Source organism: Triplophysa rosa, linkage group LG4 (assembly GCF_024868665.1).
Source record: "Triplophysa rosa linkage group LG4, Trosa_1v2, whole genome shotgun sequence".
Classification (NCBI taxonomy): Eukaryota; Metazoa; Chordata; class Actinopteri; order Cypriniformes; family Nemacheilidae; genus Triplophysa; species Triplophysa rosa.
The window spans coordinates 27,091,887-27,119,614 of record NC_079893.1 but is presented as its reverse complement, the minus strand read 5'-3'; the positions used below and the strand labels follow the sequence as shown (position 1 = coordinate 27,119,614).

Here is a 27,728-nt window from a genome sequence, read left to right as displayed (position 1 = left end):
ACTGAAATAAGAAAACAAAGATATTTTTATCTGGATTTGGGTTTAATCTTACTCACTGGATTTTCCTTTTCTTCATCACAAAATTATTTGTATGCATTTCGCTTTGAGAATGTGGAATGTTCTTGTCTCTTGATACGCGTTGCATGTGAACATTTTCTCTTTGGCATATACCTCTACATCTGCCTTCTGCTTTTTATTCATGAGGCCAATATGAACATGAACTGCTTTGAGATGCATTGTTGGATGTTTTTGTGTGCATGTGCGTTAATGACACTCGAAGGCACTTCACATCAAGCTGCCAATTGTAGAACCTTGAGCGATCTGATGAACTGTAATTCAGTCTGTGGCTATGTTCAGAATGCTGCTAAATCTTTCCTCACAAGTGACAGAATTGTTTTTGTTGAATTGCGTCAGTCCAACTCAACATCTGTCACAACTGCATTTGGTATTCTGCAACTGAAGATGGAGGACAGCCAAACCGTTTGTGAATAGATGCTGAGGTGTCATTTATAATCAATTATAAAAAATAGAAATGCTGCACATTTAGTTTTGAAACGTCATGAAAAACCTTAACCGAAAATGGATTTGAGCAGAAAATTGGATGTGATGTGAATCCCAATATGCTGTGCACATGCTTACAGTACTTTCTGAATATGGGTTTTTAATATCTCGCTGTACCCCACTGCACTATGTAATGCTTCTACCTTGTAATATTCCTTACACTGCACCGCTTTTCTTAAAGTGTAGAACATGAACAAATAAAACCAGATTTGCAGATATAGCAGATATAGATATAGTCTGCATGTGTTTAAGTGTTCACCCAATGAAAATGGAGTTGAAATGTAATGACGCACTGTGCCATGTGCCCTCTGACCAAAGTTATGGGAAACTGAAAATGAGACGTCACCCCACACACGACTTCTGCAAACCTGAAGCTCAAGTGATGAGTTGGAGGCATAAATCACGTTTCAGCACCAGTTTGACGTGACGCAGGTGCCCTTCTGTCTGCTAACTATGTTTACATTTCTCAGCATCTCAGTATACAGACCAACAACAAAATGTATTCACAATTAGAAGTGTTTCCCAACTAACTTAATTTTGTGCATCAGCATGTAGCCAGTGGTTCAGCTATTGAAATCTAATGTACATGTAATGTGCATTTTTTTGGTATAAATAATCGACTATTTCATAGTGCAGGCCTATATAATGTATAGTATGTTAAACGTGTATTAATATGTAGCCTACTGTAACAGTGCTGTGTGCGCTCAAGTCTCCTTATTGGGTGTACAGCTCGCACAGAGGGTGTGGAGAGAGAGCGAGAGAGGGAGAGCGCAGGGAGCGCGCGGCACGGGTCACTCTACCGGAGGAGCGCACCACAGACGGAGGTACCGCTTAACTCTCATAGACGTACAGCTGTGCGTGTGTCCTGCTGGACTCGCTGTTTATCCTTCAGTAGGGTCGGATCTAGCAGTCATCACCATCCCAACGCTGGAGACCTGCGGAGACGTTTGGATATACTGCGGCATATGAGCGTGGGAATGTGGGTAATAAAGTTCGCGTTGATTTGGACCTGCTGGTTCGGAGTACGCGCCGATTTCGATAGCAGGTGAGATGCGGATGATAGCATCAGAGTGATGCGAATGAAAGTATATTTATTGCAGTATACTTTTTATAATGCGTTTTTCTTCAAGCGTAACAGGTTAACCCCAGACACATTGAGTTCCGAGGTCTACTTGGAATAAACATGATTTTATAATAGTAAAAGAGAAGTAAACATGTTTTTTGGTTGATTGGCATTTGTGTCACTACTGTTTATCTACAAATATCATGGGTTTACTGTAGTAAGACCATTCATTAACATAAGGGTTAACCCTTGGTGATCAGTTAAATTTAGGACGCTCGTGTTGTGTTACTGTTGTCAGTCAGCAAAGTGAACTCGTGAACTTTTGTCTGCTTGCAGCTGCTTTTAAGGAAATACTTACAAAGCCAGAGACATGCGCATTTATGACATTTTAATTCCTTTTTATTCTCAACTACTCAGTTTGTTTGAAACCATGTGTAAAACGATTTCATAATGAAAGATTGGTTTGCAAAACGCTTTACACTCATTTATCTTCGCTCTTGGGCGATCAGCGCACGCGTTCCCGGTTTTTTCGTGTCCCGACATGAAACGTGAAATATGCGGTGAGCAGAAACGTGCCAAAGATTCACATCTCCTTAAAGCGTCAGTGAGATTAAAGGAGATCAAATGGCCGTGCTCGAAATTAAGTGTGCACACCTCAGGGCCATTGTTAGAGAGGTATAGGCTCCTCTTATCCTATGTAACTTCATTTCAAAGCGAGTTCGAACTGAGCCTGTCTTATTATGATCTTATTTAAGTCGTCATTTGTGCAACGCATAACGCATTCCTTAATAACATAATGCTTCATTCTGACTTTACTTAAATACCAAATTATTGTCAGAACACAGCAAAATCGACAGTGTTAAAAGGGCCAAATGAACTCTCACAGTGTTTATATAATCCACACTTTGAGAGCGTGGATTATATATACACCGTGAGTGTTAATTTGACCTTTTTTAACACTGCCGGTTTTACTGTGAAGTAGCGCATGCACAGCTTTATTTATTATGCAGCAATTGCATTGTTTATTAAATGTGTCCCTCTTAAACATTATTATACATTTTGCAATGCTTCACTTAAGGTTCTTGTGGGGTTCCTTAAAACGATACCATAGAAGAACCAAACAAACATTTACTTCTTATCTTCTTCCTCTATCTGTACCTTTTGTACAACAGGCTCCTTATGGAACCATACAGCCTGACTATGGATCTCTCAAAATCCTTTATTTTCAGGAATGTAGTTACATAATTTAAAAATGCATTGTACAAAACAAAAACCATTCCCCTTGTCTTCCATTGCTCATCAAACAGAAAATGTTTTCATTCGCTGTAGTGTTCTGCTAAGACAAAGACCACCCAAACGTGGATGTCTATGCCACTCCAGCAGTTATCGTTAAGGCATCTTTTATCTTACTCTCTGTAGGGATGCATTTTGTCCTTTGGCAAGATGACAAATAGCTGTCCTTCCAAACGGACTGAAAATGTATTCACAGGCGTAAAGATGCATTGCGCTAAATCTCAATTTGGCTATGATTTTACCCCATGTTTATCATTGCCAGTTGCCTTGAGGGAGGAACACAGCTATGTGGTTTTACTGACACATCCATGCACATACATGCAAACATTAACAACAGGCTTTTGGTCAAACATTTCCAGCGCAGACACAATGATTAACCAATGCATATTAGTCATCTACATTTTTTCCCTAACCATGCTCGGTTAAGCACAATAATGCAATTTTTTATTTTTATACACTGATACTTCACACTATCTCATACATCACACACAGAATGTTATTTTCTAATATCTCATATATCACCGATGTAATATTGATTCCCTTCCTCTGGGCATGGCTTGTCTTGGCATTTCAGGAGCGAGAGCCGCCCAACGTAATGAAGGCGTACATTAACCTGCTGGCGTGCGTTATTAATTTCTGCAGTGATGGAGGAAGCTTGTCACCAGGGCCATTATTTGCCAATTTGCCTGGCTTATAAACCCGCTTTGCCGCCCCGATCTAAATTCATAGAGAATATAGCACGAGAGGTCCATTCATTATTTTCAGGCCCTTGGCAGGGGCCGTTAAGCTGATATCTAATGGCTCGTGCCATACCTGAGGGACGTGACTGTCTGCTAAACCACAAACTTGTCATCTGATGACATGATAACAAGTGTTATTAATAATAGAGACACACGTATGTTAAAATGTCCCATCAATGTGAACTCTTCGTGTGTACTTTGGAAGAAAGGACTGTTGAACAGTTTTTGTGACTGTACTTTCTGAATTCCAAGATCTTGGTTACAGCACATTTTGCTAGTAGTTTTATCTTGTCTTTATCTGGATTTCAATTGATTTCTCCATCTGAATGGCCACAGGGTAACTAGGTCTTTCATTGGGTTATACTTTCAACCAGATTGAACTCATTCCAGCTACATCCTATCTATAGCCAATGGCAGTCTGTATCATCATTATAGTTACTGTACTGCTTAGTCATTAGTATTAAAATGAGTAATTCCAGCAATAATAGTAATAATAACAACGCTATTATTATTATTATTAACAAATATAGTTGTTCATTCATATTATTGTTATTACAATTTTGTTACTATTATGGGACCTACTGCATTAATAAGCAAGTATTTGACAATTTTTTTAATTATGCGCCTTGTTCATTTATTAACTGTTTGCACTTGGATGATTTTGAAAATCAACCCGTACTTTAAAATGACATAATACCGTGTAGAAGACACATTGGGCTGTCACGATATCACATTGTCACTATACGGTTATTGTGGCCAAATGAATGCACGATAATAATGTTATCGCAATATCTATTGTGTTTTTGAAAAAAGTTCAATAATGCCAGCAGTCAAAATCGTTTTCAATTTGTTTATTCTGATTCATCTCAAAACACAAGTAAATGGAAATGGGTAGAGAGTCTGTAACCCTTGCGGCTCTAATAGGGCAAAATTTAGAGATTAGGAATGCATGATGCATTATCGACCATATTGGCCGATAAATGTTCATTTTTAAAGTTGTCGTATCGCCTCAATAATAAAATCAGGACGCTATATCAAAGCCGATAAATTTATTCCAGGCTCAGAAAAATTTATAATAGTATTTAGATACTGTATATTGGCCAATATATCGGTTATTGGCTTTCAACATTTAAGAAGAATTGTTATCGGCCAAAATGTACATATCGGTGCATCCCTAATCTATATCATGTTAATACTCAGCATATGATAATATCATACATTTTACAGTTATTGTCAACACCTGTGCATTGTGACACCCCTAAACCCAAATAGGGGGGCTTAACACCCCCTTGTGTGTGTGCGTGTGTGTGCGTACTATATGTGTATAGTATAAAAGAACATTTGACAATTGACAAAAGATTTTTGTTAACAATTTCTTGTATGGAATGTATGGTCCGTGTTTCCAAAACTATTCTTATTGAATGCACTACCCCCAGAAGCCTGTTATCAAATCATAAGGTTATTTCAGATTTCAACAGAATAACAATATTGCGTTAGAAATGCCTTTAGATATGCATTGTATCTAACAACTTGCCTCTGTTATCTCTAATGGATTTTGTATCCTAGGGGACACAAACAGAGCGGGTGGGTGGAGGTGCAGGGAGTGAGAAGAAATATATTGAGAAAAATATTGAAGACAAGGTCCCAACAATACAAATGTTAAGTGACCAGAGAGTGTCATTTTGTTTTCTTGTAATGCTTGTGAAGGGTCATTTATATGCTACTAAGAAATGGTGTGTTCACGCACAGACTTTCTAATCACAGCCTACTATAAAAAGCTCAAAAGTGCTGATTCAAGAGCTACATTTACGCATTTGGCCGATGCTTTTAACCAAAGCGACGCACGGTGCATTTAAGGTATACATTTGATCAGTGTGTTCCCTGAATTGAACCAACAGGAGTGCACATCAGCCAATAGAAAATAAAATTGTGTGCTTATCATCATGACAACCGCTCTGACACTGTCCAGTTGTAAGAAATACGCATCCTTTCCGGGAAAAATTATTGGAACTGTTTAATGGACCCCATCGGCCACATTTTCCAGTCCAACACCATTGGTCGACCGCTTAAAAACACCCCAAGCACACACCTCTGGCACCCGAAACAACAGAAGCATTTATTTTTGCTTTAAAAAAATGTTAGCAATGGTTCGATTCCTGTTTAGTGTAAAATAAAGTGAACTTTCTTTGACCGATGTGTCGGTTTGCACACGCACAGTTTCTATATTAAGACTTAAGTGAATGGAGACAGGCCGGCTTTCAAGCGCCTGTTTCAAAGACGCGTATCTAATTGTGTGCCAGTCTGTGGAGGTGGCAGAGGAATGTGAAGGGCTGTAATTATACCCCCCCCCCCTCTGCGTTTTACCCGAGCGCCGTCGGATGTCATCATTCATATACATTTGCAAACGCTGACGCACTGTGAACACATGAATAGCGACGGACCGCTGCAGACAAATGTAAACTCGAATCGCATTTTCATGACATCTCTACCTATAATGTACCGTAGCACAAAAATAATAGCACCTACCTCTAATTTCGTGACCCGGCTGGCTCTTTTGAGCAGTATGGAGGTATTTGTGTACCGCTTTAATCCCAGATTGAGTATATTTAACAAGGTGAGGAAAGACGCCCTGTCAGGTGGACGAGGGATTTGTTGTGACAGTCTTGTTACTTCACGTAAGCCCAGAGCATGGCGCCAGTTCCTCGGTGGGCCTTCTCTCTCTCAGTTTACAGTAGTATCTCTTTGGATCGGGCCCAGAGTTTGCAGATTACTGACTGGCACGCAATTTTATGCCCGGCTCTTGTCTCCACTGGGCCGGGCACTGATTTTCTTTCTTTCTTTCGTAGCTCTGCGTTTGTGTATGTGATTGAATGCATGTTACAGGTGAGGTGTAGAGGAGTGACAACCCGGAGCCAAACACAACCGCGTTTGCATGCGCGCCGTGTCTCCGGAGCTGTTGTGAAGTTCTCTGCCGGGGCTGCACACAAACATTTTTCCCCAGCTTGTCATTCTTACTTAATGCTTACCATCAGGCTCACTTACTGTAGTGACCGTCATAGTGGCCACATTAGCATTTCCACTGCCTTTGGAGGCTAACTCGAGGGGATAGTGCAGTATACTGTATATACAAAATCTGCTATTATTTCTCTCGGTTACACCGGAGAACCGGAGCAACACCGGAGAGAATAAATATGTGCATTTGTGTTTACGAATTTTGATGCGTTTTTTGGTTTCCTCTGTGGAAAACAAAAGGAGATATTTTGTGTCCATACAATGAAAGTCATGGGGGGAGTTTGTTTGGTTACCAACGTTCTTCAAAATATCTTCTTTTGTTTTCTGCCGAAGAATGAAAGTCATACAGGTTTGGAGTGACATGAGGGTAAATGAATATTGAAAGAATTTTATTTTTTTGGAGTGAACTATTGCTTTAAGTAGGGCCTTCAGCCCTGGTTAAACTTGACTGCGGAGGTTGGTAAAATAAGATCTTGTGTATTATAATACAGTTTTTCCATTATGATCTTATTCTCACCCTTTCTGTCTTGTTTTCTCTTTCAATGCTTAGGGAGCCAGGCAAGTTTGGTAGAAGTTGAATTTTAGGTTTCCAATTTTTTTAACCCATGATTCAATTACCTCACATCACGTGACCCGTGTTCATTCCCTTTGCTTATTTTCACAGACCATAAAAGGTTTACGCTCTTTTTACTTCACTAAAAACATTTGGAGCGCCGCTTATGAAACAAGTCCGTAATCCCTGTGTGTGCTGCCAAAAAATTCCCTTATTCAAAAGCGGTTTGGCTGTTCTTGTAGCGGCACCTTTTCTACTTTATGAAAAATGAGTTTTAAATAACCTTGGATAATGTTTTCCAAAAATCTGTCACATTCGTCTTCACTGTTGGGTCATGTAACGTATCCCTTTGAAAAATCATCATTTTTGCCAATAGCTTCATCCTAGCTACAGACAGCAGTGCAGAGCGAGTTTGTTTTACACTATCTCTGCCCTGTGCATCCAACATCAAAACAGCAGAACATCTGCCCCTGGTATGGTGCAGCGGGGTGATAACTCATGGTGGTCTTATCTACAGCCCCGGTGTCACTGACTACAACCGAGGCTTTGTGAATATAGATTAGACATCACTAGCTGACTGATGCTATGGATAATTCAACAACAATAAAAACAGCAGTAACTGTAGTTACTTCTGACTAGCAAACGGGCACAGATCTTTGGCAAATTCACTGGATTTTTGGTGGATTACATCAATTGATGAAGGAGACTCAGAAGCCAGAAGAGAATTAAAGCTGCAATCTGTAACTTTTGTTTTGGTTAAAAATAAGCAAAAATCTGTTTTTGAGCAGTTTTGAAAACTGTCATTACTTCTTGAATTATACATTGGCAACTGTCGGTACCTAACTATTTAGGTAAATATCAGTTTGACATCATTTGACAACTCAAGTAAAGAAAAGTACATAAATTAACCTGCAATTTTATGTTTCCAACAGAGAGGCAAACGTTAAGAATTGAAGGTTTAATCAGTTTTGTTTACGAATCAAGTTTGGTTTAGTTGAACGTTTCTACTGCAATTCTTTTGTTGACAGATGTAAATAATCCAACTGTTGATTTGCAGCAATTGTGCATCGCTATAAACATTTACTATATAGTAATATACCATATATATATATATACAGGATTTTGATAAGTTTGAGATATCACTTCTGTGATATGCTATAGAAGGGACTTTCTCACTACATACAGTAAGAGTAATGATAAACGAGATATAAATATATATTAACAAGATACGCCATTGCCATTACTCTGAATGCGTAGGGAATGCAACATTCAATATGGCTGCTTTAGCAAAGGAAGTCCCACCTTCAAGTAAAAAGAGCCAATCGTCAATCAGTAAAGTCTGACGGTTCTCTTGCCACTTCTTTCATACAACCTGTAAAAATGTTTCTAAAGGTAGTAAAAGCAGACCAACTGCTAAGCGGTTGTTTGCCAAAGTATGCACAATGTAATTGCCACTGAACTGTCTGTTGTGCAGTGATTCGCCAAAAACTGATCAAACTGTGTCCTGACAGGTGGCCCAGGCAGATGGCCTCATCCAACGGGCTGTGCCGATACGGCGGCCGCATCGACTGCTGCTGGGGTTGGACACGCGTCTCCTGGGGCCAGTGCCAGCGTGAGTAACTGCTGCTGGATTGGGTGAACTGGGCTGTGTGGGGCTAAGCTTAAAGGGGCATCTATACTATATCTTCTACAGCCATCTCTTAAAGTTGCAATCCGTAATTTTTGCGTAAAAATAAACAAAAATGTGTTTTTTTGAGCAAGTACGTAAAATCAGTGTGAAAACTGTCAGAGACGATTTTACAGGATTTTGACATCAATTCATTTCAACCCACATATAGATAAGTACTGTATGCGAAGAAACCTGCAATTTTAGGTTTCAAACAGAGATGGCGATGGACAAGCTAAAGTTACGGATTTCAGCTTATAACAATAACACTGCAAGTCACCAGATCATTGGTGAAAATGTAATATTTAAAATATAGGTAGCCTAATAAAATTGTATTAGCAAAAACGACACTTACTGTAATCCAAAGTGTGGCACATGATTTTAAATGCTGATTTGTTTGAATATTTTCCACCACATGAATTGGTGACTTGTATTGCTTTTATAGAAGTGTTAGACAGCGGTTCGGTCAGGTCACACGGCTATATCTTGGGAAATACAGCTTTTAAATTTCTTGCCAACTAACACAAGGATAATCGCAAGAAAATACCTAGAAGTAATCCAGTTTGCCTTGGAGATATTCTACATGACACCCAATATTATGTGGTTTAGTCATTTGGAATGATTAAAAGGTACAATGAGTAGCTGCCGCAACAGCACCACATTCCTGTGGAATTAGTTTGGAGCCCATAAAAAGCTTTAGAATTGAATTAATGGCATACCGGTTACCACCGCGTGAACACACAGAGCCCACACAGAAGTATTATCACGTATTTTCATTGAAAAACCTCTACACTAAGCATTAAACTTAGATGTCTGATGCTGCTCCTAACTTTCCTGTATAAATCTAGTGTAAAATGTAATTTGGTGTCAGCACATTACCCATAATGCACTTGCATAAATTGTATCAAATATCTAATGAGGGCTCCATGCATTAATTTCACCCCAGAAGTGATGAGACCACTCAAATCTTACAGCACATTAATCAGGTAATGATTTTCAAGTACGGATTAGCACATTTTATAGCGTTATCATGGAATCAGAGGATGTGCCTCCGGTGCTCGTATTAATAACGTTTTACGCTTCATTTATCCGCTGCCATATGTCTGCTGCGAAACCTAAAAGGCCCGATATAGCACGAGCTTCTGCATGAGTGTTTGACCGTGCGAAATGGAAACTGACTAGCGCTGATTCATACTCCGTGATGCATGGCAATATTAGCGGCGCTATGTATCGGGCAGTCTGACAAATGGGAGATTCTCTGCATGGCTTGCGCACATGATAGACCAGCTGTCGTCTTTGCTACACAAAATGCAGTTTTCTGGGGTCACGCCCATGGGCTTCAAAAGGCTTCGGTAGTGAAACTCAATGCTAACGCTTGTGCGGTTGTGGATTGCTGTCATTCTGATTTTTGTCATATTTTCTCACATGTAAGACAGTGTTTGTGTGATTGTGTGTGGACAAGTGTATAAATGTCTCTCACACTACACGTGGAAGTGTTTGCACTTAACTAAAAAAATTAGTTTTAACTAATAATGCATTTGATGTTTACATGGTTTGTTTACGAGATACCCACTGACCCATTTGACAACACCATTGTTTTTAAAGCACTGTTCCTTTTTATTGGTTTGGTTTAATTTTTGTTGCATGAATGATTTTTCCCATTCAGATTTTTAAGAAAGCGCTGCCTACCTTCACTGCTCGGCATGAGAACTTCCCTGTTTGATACAGACCGCTGAAATCCGTAATAAATAAAGAGTGAATAAATATGCACGGTGGGCGCTGAACCGACCGCTCTCGGTGACAAACAGCAAAACTGTCGGTGGTTCTTTACTCACTTATTTGAACTGGAAAATGTATCAGCGAATAGAAAGTGTGCTGGGGACGTTAAAGGCTCCATCATGGCTGATTACGTGACCGCTGCATCTCACATCTTTGATCAAATTGCTGCTGTTTGTTTTAACCGGTCGGTGATCACATAGGGCGAGTACTCGTGTTGAAAGCGAATGCCCTAATGAATGCAGCCCTGAACACAAAGTCCTCTGTGAAAGTGAAGTGCACCCTTCTGAAATGCTTTTCTAATGTTCTTTCAGTCAGAGGCTTTGCCAGGCGCTGCAGTTGGAGGCTATTAACTGAACATGAAGCTGAAATATTTGACTTTCTCAAAACAGGCTTAAGGGGCAACCCTTTTGTTTCATGAGCTGAATGCTTAATGAAGATTATACCTCAAACAGCTGAAATTAGATTTGCCACTCATAACATCCAAATCATCTAAAGTTAACAAGATCTGAAGCTGAGGGTGATTTTGATGAAGTTTCTTCAGGACGTAGAGGAATGTAGTTTTTGTATCACCCTGCAGTAAATATCATTGGAAAAATTGAATTTATGGATCGTTCAAAGATCTAGAAGAATGTCCAAGATGCTTTTTTAAAGAATATAAAAATGACGCAAACAATTTATTTTAATGACACACCAATACAGAACTTGTGGTTAACGCTAAGAGTCCAACACAATCTCACAGAAATTTGTAACAAGGTGGCTAATTTGTATGCATTCGTACAATCTCATTTTTACATTTAAGTATGATTTTCTTTCGCGCGAGTGGCGGATAGGGTTTGGGGGAGTGGCTTTTAGTATTACTTTTTTCTAGTAATCTTACATTTTTGTATGATTCACATAATACAAATTCATAGAAATTAGCCGCCTCGTAAAATGGTTACGAATTCCCGTTAGATCAGGTTGGATAGTCAGTGATATACAGTATATATACTGTATATATATATATATATTTTATGATCCATCTTTAAAGGAACACTCCACTTTTGTTGGAAATAGGCTCATTCTCCAACTCCCCCAGAGTTAATAAATTGAGTTTTACCTGTTTGGAATCTATTCAGCTGATCTCCGGGTCTGGCGATAGCACTTTTAGCGTAGCTTAGCATAGATCATTGAATTCTACTGCGGCCATGTTACGGCAGCAAACTTCCTTGATTATTACGCTGGAATGGTAGTATAGTTCCTAATCATATCGGCCTAGAAAATCGCAACTTTTCATTTTCTGCCGGTTTTAGCACACGATATAAGTACAGAAGAGTCAAGTTTTAAATAGAAACAATATCGAAACTCTTTGGTCATTTTTGAACGCGATGCTATTGGTCTAATTGGATTCAATGATCTATGCTAAGCTATGCTAAAAGTGCTATCGCCAGACCCGGAGATCGGCTGAATAGATTCCAAAACGGTCAAACTCAACTTATAAACTCTGGTGGAGTTGGAGAATGAGCCTATTTCCAAAAAAAGTGGAGTGTTCCTTTAAGAATGTCCACGAAACTTTTATTTATTTTAGTGACACACCGATACAGCAATTGTGGTCAACTCTGATAGTCCAACACAATCTCACAGAAATTCGTAAATATTTTACGAGGTGGCTGATTCGTATGAATTCTGATGCTCTCGTTTGTACATTTTAGTATGATTTGCTTTCGTGCCATTGATGGTTAAGTTTAGGGGCGGTGTTAGGGGATGGACTCCAGTGTTGCTTTTTCTACGAATCTTACGTTTTTCACATCATATAGATTCATAGGAATTAGCCGCCTCATAAAATAGTTACGAATTCCTGTGAGATCAGGTTGGATAGTCAACATGTATATACATTTTTAAGGATTACGAGCACTGATAGTACACCCATCACCCAATGTCCAAGTTGCTTTTAGTTATTTATTTTAGTGACACAGAGATACAGAACTTGTCGTCAACACTGATAGTCCAACAATATCTCAGAAAAATGTTACGAGGTGGCTGATTTGTATGAATTCGTACAATCTCATTGGGATGTTTTAGCATGATTTCAATGCCATTTTGTTGTTTTGTATATTATGAATTCCTGGGAGATCAGGCTGAATAGCCTGTTTATACTAATAATTACTAATACTAATAATTGACACAATTTTTGTACAAAACCTAAACTTAACATAATAATGTTTTCTATTTTTGTCAATAGCATTCAATTCTGTAAAGTATGATTTGCGTCACCACGTGTAATGTGAGAAACTGATCTGTGTGTGAGTTTGTACAATGTGTGTGCGTGTTGCATTTGGAGTGCTTGTCCATCATCCGCATGGCTCCCACATAATGTTTTCATCTCACTTAGACAAAGCTTTATTTTCTTTTTTTGTCTGGCGGTTTGTTTTGCAGCTCTCTACGTCTTAACCCGCAGAGTAATCGGGATAAGGTGCCAACCCCAAGGTTAGCGCCACATCATATTTCCTTTGCAATCATCTTGGCCGAGCATCATTCTGAGCGTGCATCCTCTGAATTCCAAGTTCCCGTTTATTTATAGTCGCCACTCACATACATGCTCCGTTGAGACTCTCCTGATATCCTGTGAACACTTCACACCTGCTCCGGCTACCATTTGAATATCTGCTTGCTCCGGGATATTTGGATATCGGTGTTTATTTTAACTTGTTTTGTTTGTTCCTCAATAATTTGAACGATGAAGGATCTCACTTCTGTGGTCTGCAGGGATTTGTGGTCCATTTGTTGTGTTTATTCAGAGAAGAGAACAAAAAGGAAGTAATTGGGTGGAAGTGTTGCATGTCAGGTTCAAACATGTGTCGCAGATTTGAGCACCGCAGCTGAAGAAGAACAGCTGAGCCACGGCTTCAATTACTTGAGTTAAATCATTGTGTTTTTTCAAAGCATAACATGTTCCTGCAGCTTTTTTGCTGGTCATAAAGTGTCCAAAATGGATTTGCCTTTCCATGTACATAAAATATGAATGAGAAGTTGAGAAATGTCATACCAGGGCCAAGAAGGCCTTCGATCCAGCAGCTTGCTAGGCCAAGTCAAAATCTTAAAAGTATTTTTAATCAGACTAATCTGAAACTTATGCTGAATTTGCCATTTACTTTTCCAGCGTATTGCTCATGCGTCATACGAGGAATTGAAAGGTCTGCTATGCTGAGAATGAAGGTCTAGATGGTTGAGTGCCACTTGCGGGTAAGAGAGGAGCTAGCTGATTTCAAGCCAGCGGTACCATTTGATGTAGTCAGCCGGGTACTTCCCTTGGCCAGTTTCGCCTGCGGTCTGCGTTCCAAGTGTCGACATTTCTGCAAGCGGCACTGCAGCGGATAGGTTTCCTTTTAAAGCGCCCTCTTAAGCGCCCCATGCGTCAGCACTTAAAAATATAACCGTTGCCTGTGATCACGCTGCATCCCGCCAGGATTAATCCGCGATTTCATCACATTTGATAACAGTCTGGTTGGCTAGATAAGGCAGCCGCCGGGATAAACTTCCAATGTCAGAGAACTCGGCTGGTTTCCTTATGTGTCTCTTGCCAGCTCGGGCTTTAGCGCCAAATTAGGGCCCATGTTTGTCCTTTTGTGTTCTAATTTCAGGGTTTGATCTCACTGTCTAACCTCTATATTGAATATCACAGGTTAAAGGAGGGGGGATGTGGCTCCTTGGTGTGCTTACACCGTCTAATAAGGTAGAATGAGACGGGCAGATTCCTATCTCCTGATTTTGGCAGGGAGAGCTAATGCTTTTCCGCCCTTGTGCGGTTTAAAGTGTGTTCGGACACTGAAATGAGATATCGGTGGCTCTTTCGTGAACAATCAGGATTCTTGTCTTGCTTTCTCTATAATAGGCCCAATTGATTTTGAGATGAACAGGAAACATGCTCAACATTGTTGGAAGACAGTAGTCATGTAATGACTTTAATAACAGATTGTTGTTTAAAATTATTCAGATCCATCATTTAATTTTTTTATGTTTGATGTTTCGGTGTGTGGAACCCGTTTTCAGTGTGTACCAAAAAAAGATGCGATTCATAGTTTTTTTTACCTCAGACATTTATATTTACATAAAAATGAAAATGACATGGATTTTTATTTTTTAGCACATTTACAAATAGTGAATGTAATTTTTTTATAAATGTGATTTAGCAAAGCCAAATGAGAAATATAATATATGCTGTCTATGTTCCTTGTAATTTGTATAATGTAAACATTTAAAATATGTTTATATACATTTTTATGGCTTTTTACATTTATTACATACATTTTTATTTTACAGTGTATGAGTAACAAAAACATGAACAGCATACAGGGTTAAACAAATAACAAAAAGTGTGTGAAGGGTTTAAAGAAAACGTCATATATTGTTAGAATATTTGCATTTTTGTGCATTCAGAATTGAGGTACTTGTCATCAGAAGAGACCTGGATTCACTCTTTTTGCGTCTGTTATGTGTCCATATACTGTATTAAAACATAAAATTGTATAATAGCACTATAAATTTATAACGGTTTGATAATCAGTAACAGTAATGAATTAATTGTAAGAGGAAGACACTCATTTTTAGGGATGCACGATAAATGAATGCACATTTTTTATGTTATCGGCCTGATAATAAAATAATGCCGCAATTTGCAATAATACAATAAATCTTAATGTCATGTTATTTCTCATTTTCCTCAATATAAGTGTATGTACATTCCTGCTAAACGTGTAAAAATCTATTTTATAAAAACAAAAATGCAAAATTGCAAAAATTGTGAGTGCTATAGAAATAAACTGAAATTGAATTGATTATTTAGTCAATTGTGATCCACCCTCATGGCTCCTTTCTCATTCTGAGAATGACAACATGGAGGAAAATTAGCGCCTCTATAATTGGAGACTCAATGAAGCTTTTAATAGAAATAAGTCTCATCTGACTGCAGGTTGGGGTCTAATAAGCCATGCTTGAGTGTTCTGCGATAAACCCGGCTTAGTCTAGTCCAGTCCAGGATTTCCAGGCTCAGTCTTCCAATTTGAATACTTTTTAATAGATATGAAAAGTACGTACTGTAATTAAGTTAAATTAGGCCACTTTTTCCACACCGAGATGACCTGAATTCACTCTATTTTTAAATATGAAGAACTATGGTATGTCGGTATTGGGACATACTTCAATGTCAAGAAATTAGGTCTTGATATGAAAGATCCATTTGTTAAATAGCCACACAGTGCAAGGGCTAGATTTAGTGTTAAATGTACGCTGTGAAGGATCCTTCGACATTCTGTTTTCAGATTAATTTGATTTGGGACACGTTTATCCTATTCTGGCGTAGGACAGATACATGGTTTCTGAATTGCTACCTAGGCTACAAAGTCAGAATCCTGTATGAAAGACAAATATTATGAGTATTAAGATTTAGCTTTATTGGAATTCCCCTTCTTTATTTTGAAATAGTTGAAGTGATCTATGAACCCCACCACCCCCTGATCCCTGATCGTAAAGGTTTTTTGACATTCTGGAGCTATAGGACGTTTCCCAATTCAAATGTGAGATGTAATGAGTCATAAAGCAGAATTGAGATGGACCGTAGACTCTGCATGTCCCCAGTTCATTAAAATGACCAGGCAAACAATGAATTATTGATGCTGGCAGCCAGTGTTCCAAAACAATGTTTTCTGTGGATCTTTCGACACAGTATCCTCAAGGTCTAATAGTACACACACGTTCTTGTTGCCAATAGCAATATGGGTGATGTTTCTTAGCGGAAACACTACAGGTGGTTTCATGTTTTGATGTCTGTTACATTGACACTGAGATGTAGTTTTAAATTATACTGATTGTCTTTTTGCCCACAGCGGGTTGTCAGCACGGATGTAAACATGGAGAATGTGTGGGAACCAACAAGTGCAAGTGTCATCCAGGTTATACAGGAAAAACATGTAACCAAGGTAAGTGCTCAAGTGGGAATAGATGAAATATATTTATTTGTTGGTTTTTAAGTTTTAGTGGAATATACCAATTGTCACAAGTTGGGTTGCCAGAGTGGCATTCTTGGTGTCAAAACACATGGATCAGTACATTTTGAAAGTAACCCACAAAAACTCACAGCTGTGTACATTTTCAAAAACGCCCTGCGGCCATTTAAAAATAAAAGTCAATGAACGACTGCATTTTCAAAAAATAAAACCCAAAAATTAAATTAATTTTTGTTTTGTTTTTATTCTTATTGTGATGTAAATGTATACTTTTAATTAGTTTTAGATTTTTGTAAAAATAGCCCCTCGTTGCTGAAAAAAAATGAAAATTGACATTATTTTATATGATCTTTTTGTTCTTATTTGATGCTAGTGCAAATTTATACTTTTAATAGTTTTTAATTTTTCGCAAGTGGCCTTTTTAGTTGCCAAAAATATTTTTTCACTGCTAGTTTTTGTTTTGTTTTAAAACTGCAATTTTAAAAACACCCCCCCCAAATAAAATCTTTATTTCTAGTTTTGTTTTGTTTTTAATGCAGTGAAAATATATACTTGCGATTTTTTTGCATACAGATATTTTTAGTTACCAACTGCGTTTTCAAAAAAATCTATTATTTATATTAAATTCTATTTTGTTATTCTTATTGTAGTGCAAAATACTCTTTTATTTTTACAAATTGTTTTTTTGCAATCAGATAAGCCCCTCAACCCCAAAACATTAAAACATTTTCTAAAAATACTTTTATTTTTACAAAATTTTAGATTTTTTTGTTTCCAAAAATATTTTTCCCTGCTATTTTTTGTTTTGTTTTGCCAAACGAAAACAAACTCTGTCAACCTGTTTGATGTCCGATTCTAAAGCACCGATTTGTCAATGACTTCATTTAAAGTCCTCTAGATGCACTGTACGCCTAATCAACACAACGTATTGGCAGTTGCAGGCCGTTCTATAGCGCTTAAGGAAGCCAGCCTTCCCTTAAACAGATAACATCTCAATTACTGCCTTAAGAACACAGCGCCAAAAATAAAACGGAGCCACGGGACCAGATTCTGTCTGAAGTCATCTCATCAGAGAAACGCTGGCGTCAGAGATAACCCCTGATTTAAAACGGCATATTTCAATTTGAGAGAGAGCGAGCTGGGGGACTTACTGAGGATTCTCTGCCCTTGGAAGGCAAAGAGAGAAGGTGTAATTAAAAGACAGGATTGAATAGATAAACAATCCCCTCAGGAATGTGCAACTGAATCTTTTCGGCGTGCCTTGCGTCACGGGTTCGTGTCGAGTTGATAGGGCCGCTCTGCCTCACTGCTGGACCGGGCGGAAATTACTTCTCACAACAGGTGACGTTTCTATCAGCTCATGAAGGATCTTATGGCAGATGCGATTAAACGTATCAGATTGTTTTTTCAAAGGAAATGACAGGCCGTTTTGTGACGTCGAGGGCTTATTTGTCCTGACAGGTGCTGTTGGGAGAAGACACTTGGGTGGCATATTAAAATTATCAGTGGAAATAATCTGGCATTTAATTTTGCACAGAAGTGCTTTCAAAAGCATATCTGATTTATATTAGCATGCTATTTAAATGATCACCAAAGATGCACATCATTTGTATTTCATTAGATATTTAAATGTTGCTGGCCCCGCAATATGAAGTAATAAATGAAAGTTAAAATGATTTGATGTATGTTGTGTTGAGAGACAGACTGGGGTTTGATCTTGAGAACCTATCATCTCTGAGAGGAATTTAAAACGTCAATGGGCTTTGGCGAAAACGCCAGTCCTCGCCCCGTGCATATGGGTATAAAAGGGAGGTTGCAGCGGCCATTCACTCACCCTTTGGGCTGAGGAACCTGAGAGACATCTCCCTGTCGCTGCAGCGGGTCGGCGAAGCGTTGTGGCATGAAGACACAACGTCTCGTTCCCTCCATCAGGGAACGGAGGTTACAGTCATAACCGAGACGTTCCCCTTCAGTTGGTCTCTCGAGGTTGTGTTGAGAGACAGACTGGGGACCAATCTTTACACGCCACGGCGCTGAGCTGTATCACAACCTCAAGTGCAGCGACACTGACTAGACTAGCGAGTCACGAGTGAGCGCTACTGCGAGACGTAATCTTCCAGTGGGATCAGTACTTAGTAGCATACCCTGAGAGGCTTGTACCGACGGCCGTCACAGACGTCGTTTTTTTTTGTAAAAACCCGGGGAGACAGGGCCAGACCAAAGGGCAGGACCTTGTACTGATACGCTCGTCCCTCGAACGCAAACCGCAGGAACGGCCGCTGTTGAGGGAGGATGGAGACGTGAAAGTACGCATCCTTCAGGTTGATTGCCACGAACCAATCTTGGTGACGAACTGAGCCCAAGATGCGCTTCTGCATCAGCATCCTGAATGGCAGCTAAAAAGGGCCCGGCTTGGGTGGGGGACGTGGCAGGCGGCATCCCGCTTCGACCCACCGACGATGACCTGGCCGGGGGGTCGGGCCTGTTGTTACTCTCAATCCCAACAGGGTAGAAGCCCTCTCCCGCGGGCTCTGCATCTCTGGCGGACCGTCGCTTGGAGGGCCCAGTACCAGAGGGGCCAGCACGGTGGGCGAGGCTGCTGTGGGGCAGGCTGCTCTCGGGACCTCTGCGACCGATAGGTGGCCGGGTCACAGAGGAGCAGTCTGCTTCTTCACCACGGGGAACCTCCACAGTGTCACCACACAGCCCCGCTTGCGAGATGGGCGCATCTAGAAGGCGAGCCTTCTGAGCGTCACTACGCAAGGTTGAGCCACAGATGTCTCCCTTGGACCACTATCGCGGACGTCGTCCGACCCAGAGCACCCGCCATGACCTTCGTCGCACGAGGCCGGTGGCGGTGCGCAGCTGGGTCAGCCTTCCCATCAACCAGATCTTAACGCTTTGACTTATGACCCAATGGGTCGCCATAGCATTATGAACCTGATGGACCGCCATAGCGTGGAGGGCGGAGGCAGTTTAACCCACAACATCGTAAGTCTTCGACACGAGTGTCAAAGACTTACATGTCCTGAAAGGGAGCCTTGGACGACCCCTCCAAGTGGCAGCGACTGCACATTCCACCTGGGGAAGTCAACATATCCCTTAGCTGCCCCACCGTCCAGGGAAGTAACAGCTCCTGAGCACGTCAGATGGGAGCACGCCGCAAACGGCATATTCCCGTCTTTGTGAACTCCTCATGCACGTCCAGGTCAGCTGCGAGCATTCCGGGGAGGGCGGGGCCACTGCAAATCCAGGCAAGCACGGCCGTAATCTCTGCGTCGCCTCGTCTTGGGCTCGACCGCCCGGGGACGGGAGCTCCAAGGGGTCTCCACATCCGATGCTAGGAGGTAGTTGTCTGACGTTATGACAGAAAGTTCATCCCCATCCCGTTGTTGAGTCTGCCCACTATGGGATGATACACTGCCACCCATCGGGGACGAGCCAGGTGAGCGTGCCAGGGCACAGATGTTCCACCAGCTGAAACTAGCGGAGTGACATCCATGGGAATCCCTAATCATCCCCGCCGCTCGCCGAAGCGGTCGACCTTGCCGAAGCGGCAGTCGAACTCGCTCGGGAAGCAGACGGTGTAGCAGACTTAATCGCAGCTCGCTGCCGAGACGCCCAGGGGAAGTCCACTACCGAGAGGCAGAAATCCGCTGCTTCGCGTCGTAAAGTTCAAGAATTCTCGGAGAGAAGAATCACTTGACATGTACCGTCATGCAAGTTCCGAAGAACAAAGCATGAGTGAATGGCCGCCGCCGGCTCCCTTTTATACCCGTATGCACGGGGCAGGGACTGGCGTGTGTGTGCCATTCGCCAAAGCCCATTGGCGTTTTAAATTCCTCTCGGAGATGATAGGTTCTCAAGATCAAACCCCAGTATGTCTCTCAACACAACGTCGAGAGACCGACTGAAGGGGAACCACCAATTTACTTTGTGAATCACCATTAACCACCTTTTATCTTCTCTGTTCTGTCAGCACTTGCAGTGCATCTTCGCCGTGGCATGGCTGTCATGGAGATGATATTAGGCAGATGGGCATCTTCGCCCAGCACAAATAAAGCCATTAAAGCGTTAATCCATTTAGGTGCGAAATGACACCGAGAGGCATTTGGCCCGCCGCAGATCAAATCAATTTAATCAGATGCTAATTTTCTGCGGGGGTCTTGATGAATGAGAATCTGCTTACCTGCTGTTCCTTGTGGCTGTCAGGAATCCATTATGCCAGCCTGCCGGTGAACATCGAGCTTTTGTGGCGTTCTAGACATGAGAATAAATCTGTTTTGGTGAATGGACATCTAATAATCACTTATTTAGTGTCACCCGCTTTGTGAACCATGTCGAGCCATTCTTTCTATTATAAAATGTAAGTAAACCTCTCTAGTCCATCTAGTGCGCTTGTGAAAAGCAAAAAAAGCTAAAATTCTGAGCGCCGAGATATATACATCCAGCATCAATGTTTAGATATGAAGAGTATAGGCAGTTATTGATCTTGTTTATGTAGAGACATCTTAAAGTACAGTAGCAAAAAAAACCGTAAGCCCCGCCCATTTTACAGATCTAAATTCCTAAAACACTGTTTTACTTTTAAAGGGATAGTTCATTTAAAAATAACAATTCTACAATTTGTTCACCTTTATGTCATGCGGATCCTGTATATGACTTTTTGTTCTTTGATACACAAAAGAAGATATTTTGAGAAATGGTTTTTTTTCTGTCCATAAAAGTGAAGTCAATGGGGGCCAATGTTGTTTGCTTACCAACGTTCATCAAAATATCTTCTTTAGTGTTCTGCAGAATAAAAAAACTCATACAGTTTGGGAATGACATTAGGGTGAATAAAACTCATTGAAATTTTTGTGTGAACTGCCCCTTTAAGGATTTATAGGCAAATTGCTGAACACATCGCTCACCTGTTTAGGACACAGAGGCCAGCGATAGAGCCAAGATATAGTCAAGAACGACAGAATTTTTACTCATTTCAATGCACGAAACCTTGGCCAACATAATACGAAATGCTACAGAATTGTAAAATATGGCCTATTTGATGTCTTTCTCGGTGTCATTTCCAAAACCATGAACCGAGATCCGGTCTGTCAATGCTGGCGATAGCACCCATTTCAACAGCTGCAGTCTGTATCATTCATCCCAATGCTAGAGTTTCAACAAGCCAGGGGCATAATAACGGTTAATGTGTTTTGTTTACGGAAAAACCCAGTTCATTTCCATTTGATATTTAGAAGTTGCGAAGGCAAGCACAGCTGAAGGGATTAGATGGGATTTTTCACCTGTCATCATATAATTAAGCCATAAAGCCGATGCATTGTTCTGTAACACTGAGATTTTCCAGTGCCAGTCATAGACAGCTGTCGGTCATTGTACCGGGTATTTTTGAAAGCTGAAAGGTTATGCGGTACTCTAAGCGATGTAAATGCCATATGCTTCAGGAACTTATTTTTAGGTTTGCTCTTTTTTATGCCAATAATCATAATGTTCCTGTAGCTGATTTAGAAGAAAATGAGTCATGGTGCTTTAATGTGTAATTATGCAGGTGATGCTGAACACTGCCAACTTTTATATTCCTTTTATTTTCTCCAAAACAGTACAAAAACACCCTATCATCATCTACATTATCCATTCTCGGCAGGCCAGAAATATAATGCTGTTCCTTTTTGCTTTTTAATGCATTCACAACCCATTTTGCTTTTTTGAACTTGTGATATTTTAAAATAAAAAAATTAAAAAAATGTTTTTTATGTATCGGAAATTGATTGGATGGGTGATGTCAGAAGAAAAGGAAAATCATTTCAGAGTTGGAAGGATGAATAATAATGAAGACTAAATGAATAAATGCATCTGGTTTTATTGTGTACAGTTAGACCGTAAACGATTAAAAACACATTAAAAGAAATTTAAAAAATCATATTTCTTCATTACAGCAAAATAATTCATTATAACGATTTAATTTGATTTAAAAAATCTCAAATTCTGACTTCTGCTGATGTCACGAAGGCAATGTGAGCAAGGTTGCAGTCTCTTCGCCCAAAATCCCCAAATTTCTGACTGAATATTTGGTTTGTCTTGAAGACACCGTCGTGTTGTGAAAGTAAAATATTTTGGTGATGCCTTTTCATGTTTTAATTCACATAAACATAATCATTTGCTGTATAATGTTACAGTTCTCCTCTCCATGGAGGCACGGTGTGTTTTATAAATGTGTTTTATATGTTTTCCTGTTGTTCTCTCTGTTCTCAAATCTCAAAGAAGAGCAGGGCTATATTAGCCCCCCAATATGGCACCCTCCTGTTTTTGTTCCAATGGACCACCAGCCGCTGGCGGTGCCCTCAGAGGGTGAGCTAATCCTCTCTGATCTTTACATAAGGCCGCTTTCCGGAAGACGCCCCAAATGCCACCCCTCCAGCCCACGTGCATGGTGCGAGAGCGCATTCCCTTTTCTCTCTCTACCTCCGGCAGATCCCAAAGCACAGGCATGGCCGGAATGACACGGAGAAAGCCACGCATGCCTTTGCAGAAACACACATACACACAGTCTTCTCAAGAGATGTGGGGGTTCACGCTGCTCTTTTTATACCACACGCACACACACATCTTGTCTGTCAGTTCCTCTGAACTCCTCAAGCAGAACATCTTTCATCTGTGAGCACTCAAGTGGCTGTCAGGCCGTCCATCTTCTGCTGTTTCTCTTTAACTTCTGCTTTGTTTCTCCTGTTCGCCTCTTCAGTCTCTGGCTCATCTCAAGATGTTATCATTGCTGTTGTTTGTCATTGTCCACTTTTGAGGGCACGTTTCAGATCAAGCAAACTTGCCCCAATGAAAATGTACTCGCTTAATTATTGTTTCCACCAGACTGAACAATTCAGCTTTATGCCCTGTGCTGGAGCTCACATTTTGTCATTTCTAAAATCGGGCTATTTTAGGAAAGTGACATTATATTCTGCCGTTCAGCTTTATTTTAGTTAGGAAAAGAGTCGAAGATTCTTCAGCGACGTGCAGAAAAGTGCGTTGACAATAGCAGGAGTTACTGCTGAATAACTTTAACGTTTGTCTAAACATTTTTATGAGAGCAGTTTGTCCACATGCTGTTCAGAGAGTACAGGATGTCAGACCGAACCATAGACGGTAGGAAGAAATATACTGTAAACCAGAAACACAAGCAGGGATATAGTGAGGTCAGGTTGAACATTTAGCCTCGGGAGCTGAAATAAACGTATCATTTACAAATAGTCCAAATTCATAATATTGTCCTCCTGTGGAACACAAAAAGTGGAGTAAAACAAATCACAGCAGGCTTGAAGTTAAAAGCAGAGGAAAGAATTAAAAAGACTAAAAATCTTGGTTTGTTCCTCATGCTTAGCTATTGTATGACTTTAAAGGATGCTTTTAAAGAATTTTTCTTACTCCTTTTTTTATAAAATGTTTACTTATTTAATAGCTTCACTTTTGTTTAAGGGCTATAGACGGTTTCAAAGCAACAACGTAAACAAACGTCACTGCGCATGCAAGCTTTTGTGGCCCAAACGTAACCTCCGATACACATCAGCAAAGAATAGAGTGCCTGCAGATTGTTTCGAAAAAAAGTGACATTAGCTAGCAAGTTAAAAGTATGTCAAGCCAGTATTATTTTGGGTAACCAGTAGAAGAACCGTTACTTGGCTAAACTTAAATACGACAAAGCTACACGACCCATTGAAGAAATTGTTTATTTTTATCAAATTAACATACAATAAAATTGAACAAATTGTTTATTTAATACAATTATTATACAATAAAATATTAATATAAATTCATTTTAATATAAATTAAAGATTAATATAAATTGAAATCGAAATTGAGAAGTTAACTTTAATCGGCTTGCGTCCGATGAAACCGTCTATATGTAGAATCCAGAAACCCTTGATATTAGCGACACCGGTGACCATTAAGTGAACTGCAGCCAGCAACTTATTGCTTGTGTTCACACTTGTGCACATACCCAATAGCCTTGGCCGAAACAGTGACGGGCTTGGGGATGAAGAAAAATCTTTCCACATTTCCAACAGTTTCCAACTAAGTGTTGCGAATACTCGGATAGAAAAACATTAAAAGTGTGCCAAAGCAACAGTTAGCATTACTCAAAAATGTGCTCAATCACAGCCTAGGTCTCACTGTTTGACAACGTGTTCACAGCTTTCTTCATCAGTTTGAAGTGTTTGCTGTCTTAAGATTATTTTTAACTTTGAAACAGATAGATTCACTTTCTCCTTGATTGGACTACATAAAACAGTCTCTCACTATATCGACGTTATTTCTCGACTGACACAGGGAAGTTATTGTAGCTGCCCCCCCCCCACTTCTGCTAATCATACCAGTCAAGTGACCTCCCCGCTGTGCCAATTACCGTTAATACAGTGCTATGGCTGTGTCATTCATCCATTTAAATCTGAGCCACCTGTCAAATATAGCCAGCATGGGGGACTCCAGAATACATTCCGCACATAACCGACCGCCAAAGATGGCGCCATTCGCTCAGAACTGGGCTATGCCGAAGACCCTCATGCAGCCTGGATCTATTTTAAGTCTGGTGCAAATGAGTCTGCGGGCTTCATGCTACGTGTCTGGCCTGTAAACTTGGCTGTGTACCTTACAATATTGAGATGTAAGTGATATAGCCCAGCGGAGGACCCATGCGTCCTACTCTGGGATGTTTCGTTGAGCGTGCAGGTGAAGCGTGTCTAAATTGAGGCACAGTTGAAAATTAAATCTTCCTTTTCCTTGGTTAGAGAAAATGCTGTTTGAGTTGTTCTTTTGTTCCGTAAATAAGTTTCCTTTTAGTGCAAAAATCAAATCAAAGACTTACGTATTTACTTATTAAATATCTAAACAAAAATAAATCGTTAAAAGTATGAATTTAATGTATCATTTCATTTAATAAATAATTTATGAATTAAACTTGATCAAGAATTTATTAATTAAATTTATCGTTTAATTTAATCAAGAATTCATTAATTATATTAATCATTACATTTGATCATTTAAAAAAAATCAAATGTATCTATTAAATTGGATCAATAATTTATTATTTAAATCTTTTAAATCTATTAAATTTGATCAATAATTTATTAGTTTCATTAATATTTTTTTAAAAAGGCAAATAAATCAAATGTCTATAAAACTGGAAAAAATAACCATAATAATAATATTAGAAATGATGAGATTAGCTTTTTAGGTTTTCTTTATTTTTAAATTAACAATTTAAACATTTTAATTTAAGGTGCTCTTGCTTAACGTTTAAGTGTTTATTTCTTGTGTTTCTTAGTAATATTTTCAGAAATCAAATCAAATAAACCAGTATTTTAGAATGAAATGTCAAAACAAAGAAAAAGAGACAAAAGCATATCAAAGAAATAACTGTTGGTTAATTTAGTCAATCGATTTTTATATGAAATTACCTAGTGGTTTAATTTCTCTGTGGCTCTTTTTTTACTTTCTATTGCCTTTCTCACATGGGGATGGCACTTAGCTGTCAATCAGAAGTTACAGAAGACGTCATAGGTCAAGGCAAAAGTTCTCATTCTGCGACAGAATGTTTGTGTTAAAAGTTTAGAAAGAGGTTTACAAATGTTTCACAATTTCAGAACTTTCCCTATAATTTCAACCTCTAGAAACAGTAAAACGTCAAATCAAAGTCATGTCTCATGATGTCTCTATCAAAACAGGATTAGCAGAAAACAGTTTAAGTGATAAAAGCTAAAGAGCATGTGTTTAACGGGCTTGTCCAGGCACGGTGGTCCACAGTCTCGCCTCTTTCCCGTAGACATCAACTCTCAGGTTTGAGAGGATTGACCTTTCGAACGTGACCTCTGTTTTAAGCCGAAGCGCTGCTCCTCTCACATGAGGAAGTTCTGACCTCTCTTGTTCTTCTGTCTGCAGATCTGAACGAGTGTGGCCTGAAGCCCCGGCCCTGCAAACACAGGTGCATGAACACGTACGGCAGCTACAAATGCTACTGCCTCAACGGATACATGCTGCTAGCCGACGGGAGCTGTGGAAGTGAGTCACGTCTTTGAGGTTTTTTCATGTGGTGTCCAACTGTGTCTGTTGGTGCCTTGTTCAATGGCTCGTAATGCTTTATATTGATGGGAAACAGAAAGCCTGGGAGCTGCTATCAGCAATGTGCCGCTACAAGTGTATATAATGTTTCTACAAGATGTTATAGGTTTGATACCTTTATATAAACTTGTATTACACTTTGAATTAATTTTATTAAAACATTTTGAATAGCATACTAAATAAATCAGAATCGCACGATTCACCATATATTGTTACAAGATTTTTGTTATTGTAATATAAAAAACTAAACAAACAAAACAAAACAAAACACCACAAAATTCCAGGTTTTGTTTTGTTTTGTTTTGTTTGACTATCTAAGAAAATATACTGACAAATGTAGTAAAACTCCACTTTGTGGAGACATTTGCAGTGGTCCTCACTTTTTAAAGCCCCCCAAACTGCCCAAATCAGATTTTGTTTTTAACCCTTGGTATTTTTTGGTGTTTAATTTAGACATTAGAAACGCATTAGAACCCATTATAATTTCAAATTTTGTCCACACTGGATGCGGCGCAGTGCGATGCGACAAATCTATTGAGAACAAGCAGGTTGTCATGTTGCGTCGTGCCTGTCGCATCCGGTGTAGACATGGTGTCAATCTAAAATTTAATTTTGACTCCTGACAGCTATAGGAAATGAATGGGAATAGGAAAAATATATTTTTAAAAATAATATTCAATAGAAAAATAGATTGAAATGATTGCATACATATAACATAACTGTAACATTCCCTAAATCTGAAATATTACAGAAAAAAATATTATAGTTAAAAAACAAATGACATTTTACAAAAAATTGCTTCCATTGTTTACCTCATTTGTAAGCCGCTTTGGATAAAAGCGTCTGCTAAATGACTAAATGTAAATGTAAATTGCCGTAAAAGAAACAAAAACAAAAAAAATACAAATTTTACATTAAACTTTTTTGCAGTTTATTTCTGTAATTTGTTTTTACCACATTTAAAAATTTGTGA

General features: G+C 39.5%; 1 protein-coding gene across 4 annotated transcripts in view; it reads left to right on the top strand.

Moving 5' to 3' along the window:
• Window positions 1–1,313: 1,313 nt before the first annotated feature.
• Window positions 1,314–27,728, top strand: part of npnta (nephronectin a) — a 40,504-nt gene continuing 14,089 nt past the window's right edge. Inside the window, exons 1-6 of one of the 4 annotated variants that reach the window (XM_057332237.1) lie at window positions 1,319–1,606; window positions 8,734–8,834; window positions 13,080–13,130; window positions 16,526–16,618; window positions 22,910–22,996; window positions 26,576–26,695. In XM_057332237.1, the coding sequence (XP_057188220.1) occupies window positions 1,527–1,606; window positions 8,734–8,834; window positions 13,080–13,130; window positions 16,526–16,618; window positions 22,910–22,996; window positions 26,576–26,695 (532 nt within the window). In that variant the 5' untranslated portion in view covers window positions 1,319–1,526. Of the gene's footprint in view, window positions 1,607–8,733; window positions 8,835–13,079; window positions 13,131–16,525; window positions 16,619–22,909; window positions 22,997–26,575; window positions 26,696–27,728 lie in introns of all 4 variants that reach the window. The other 3 variants (XM_057332238.1, XM_057332239.1, XM_057332240.1) reach the window with 3 other exon arrangements.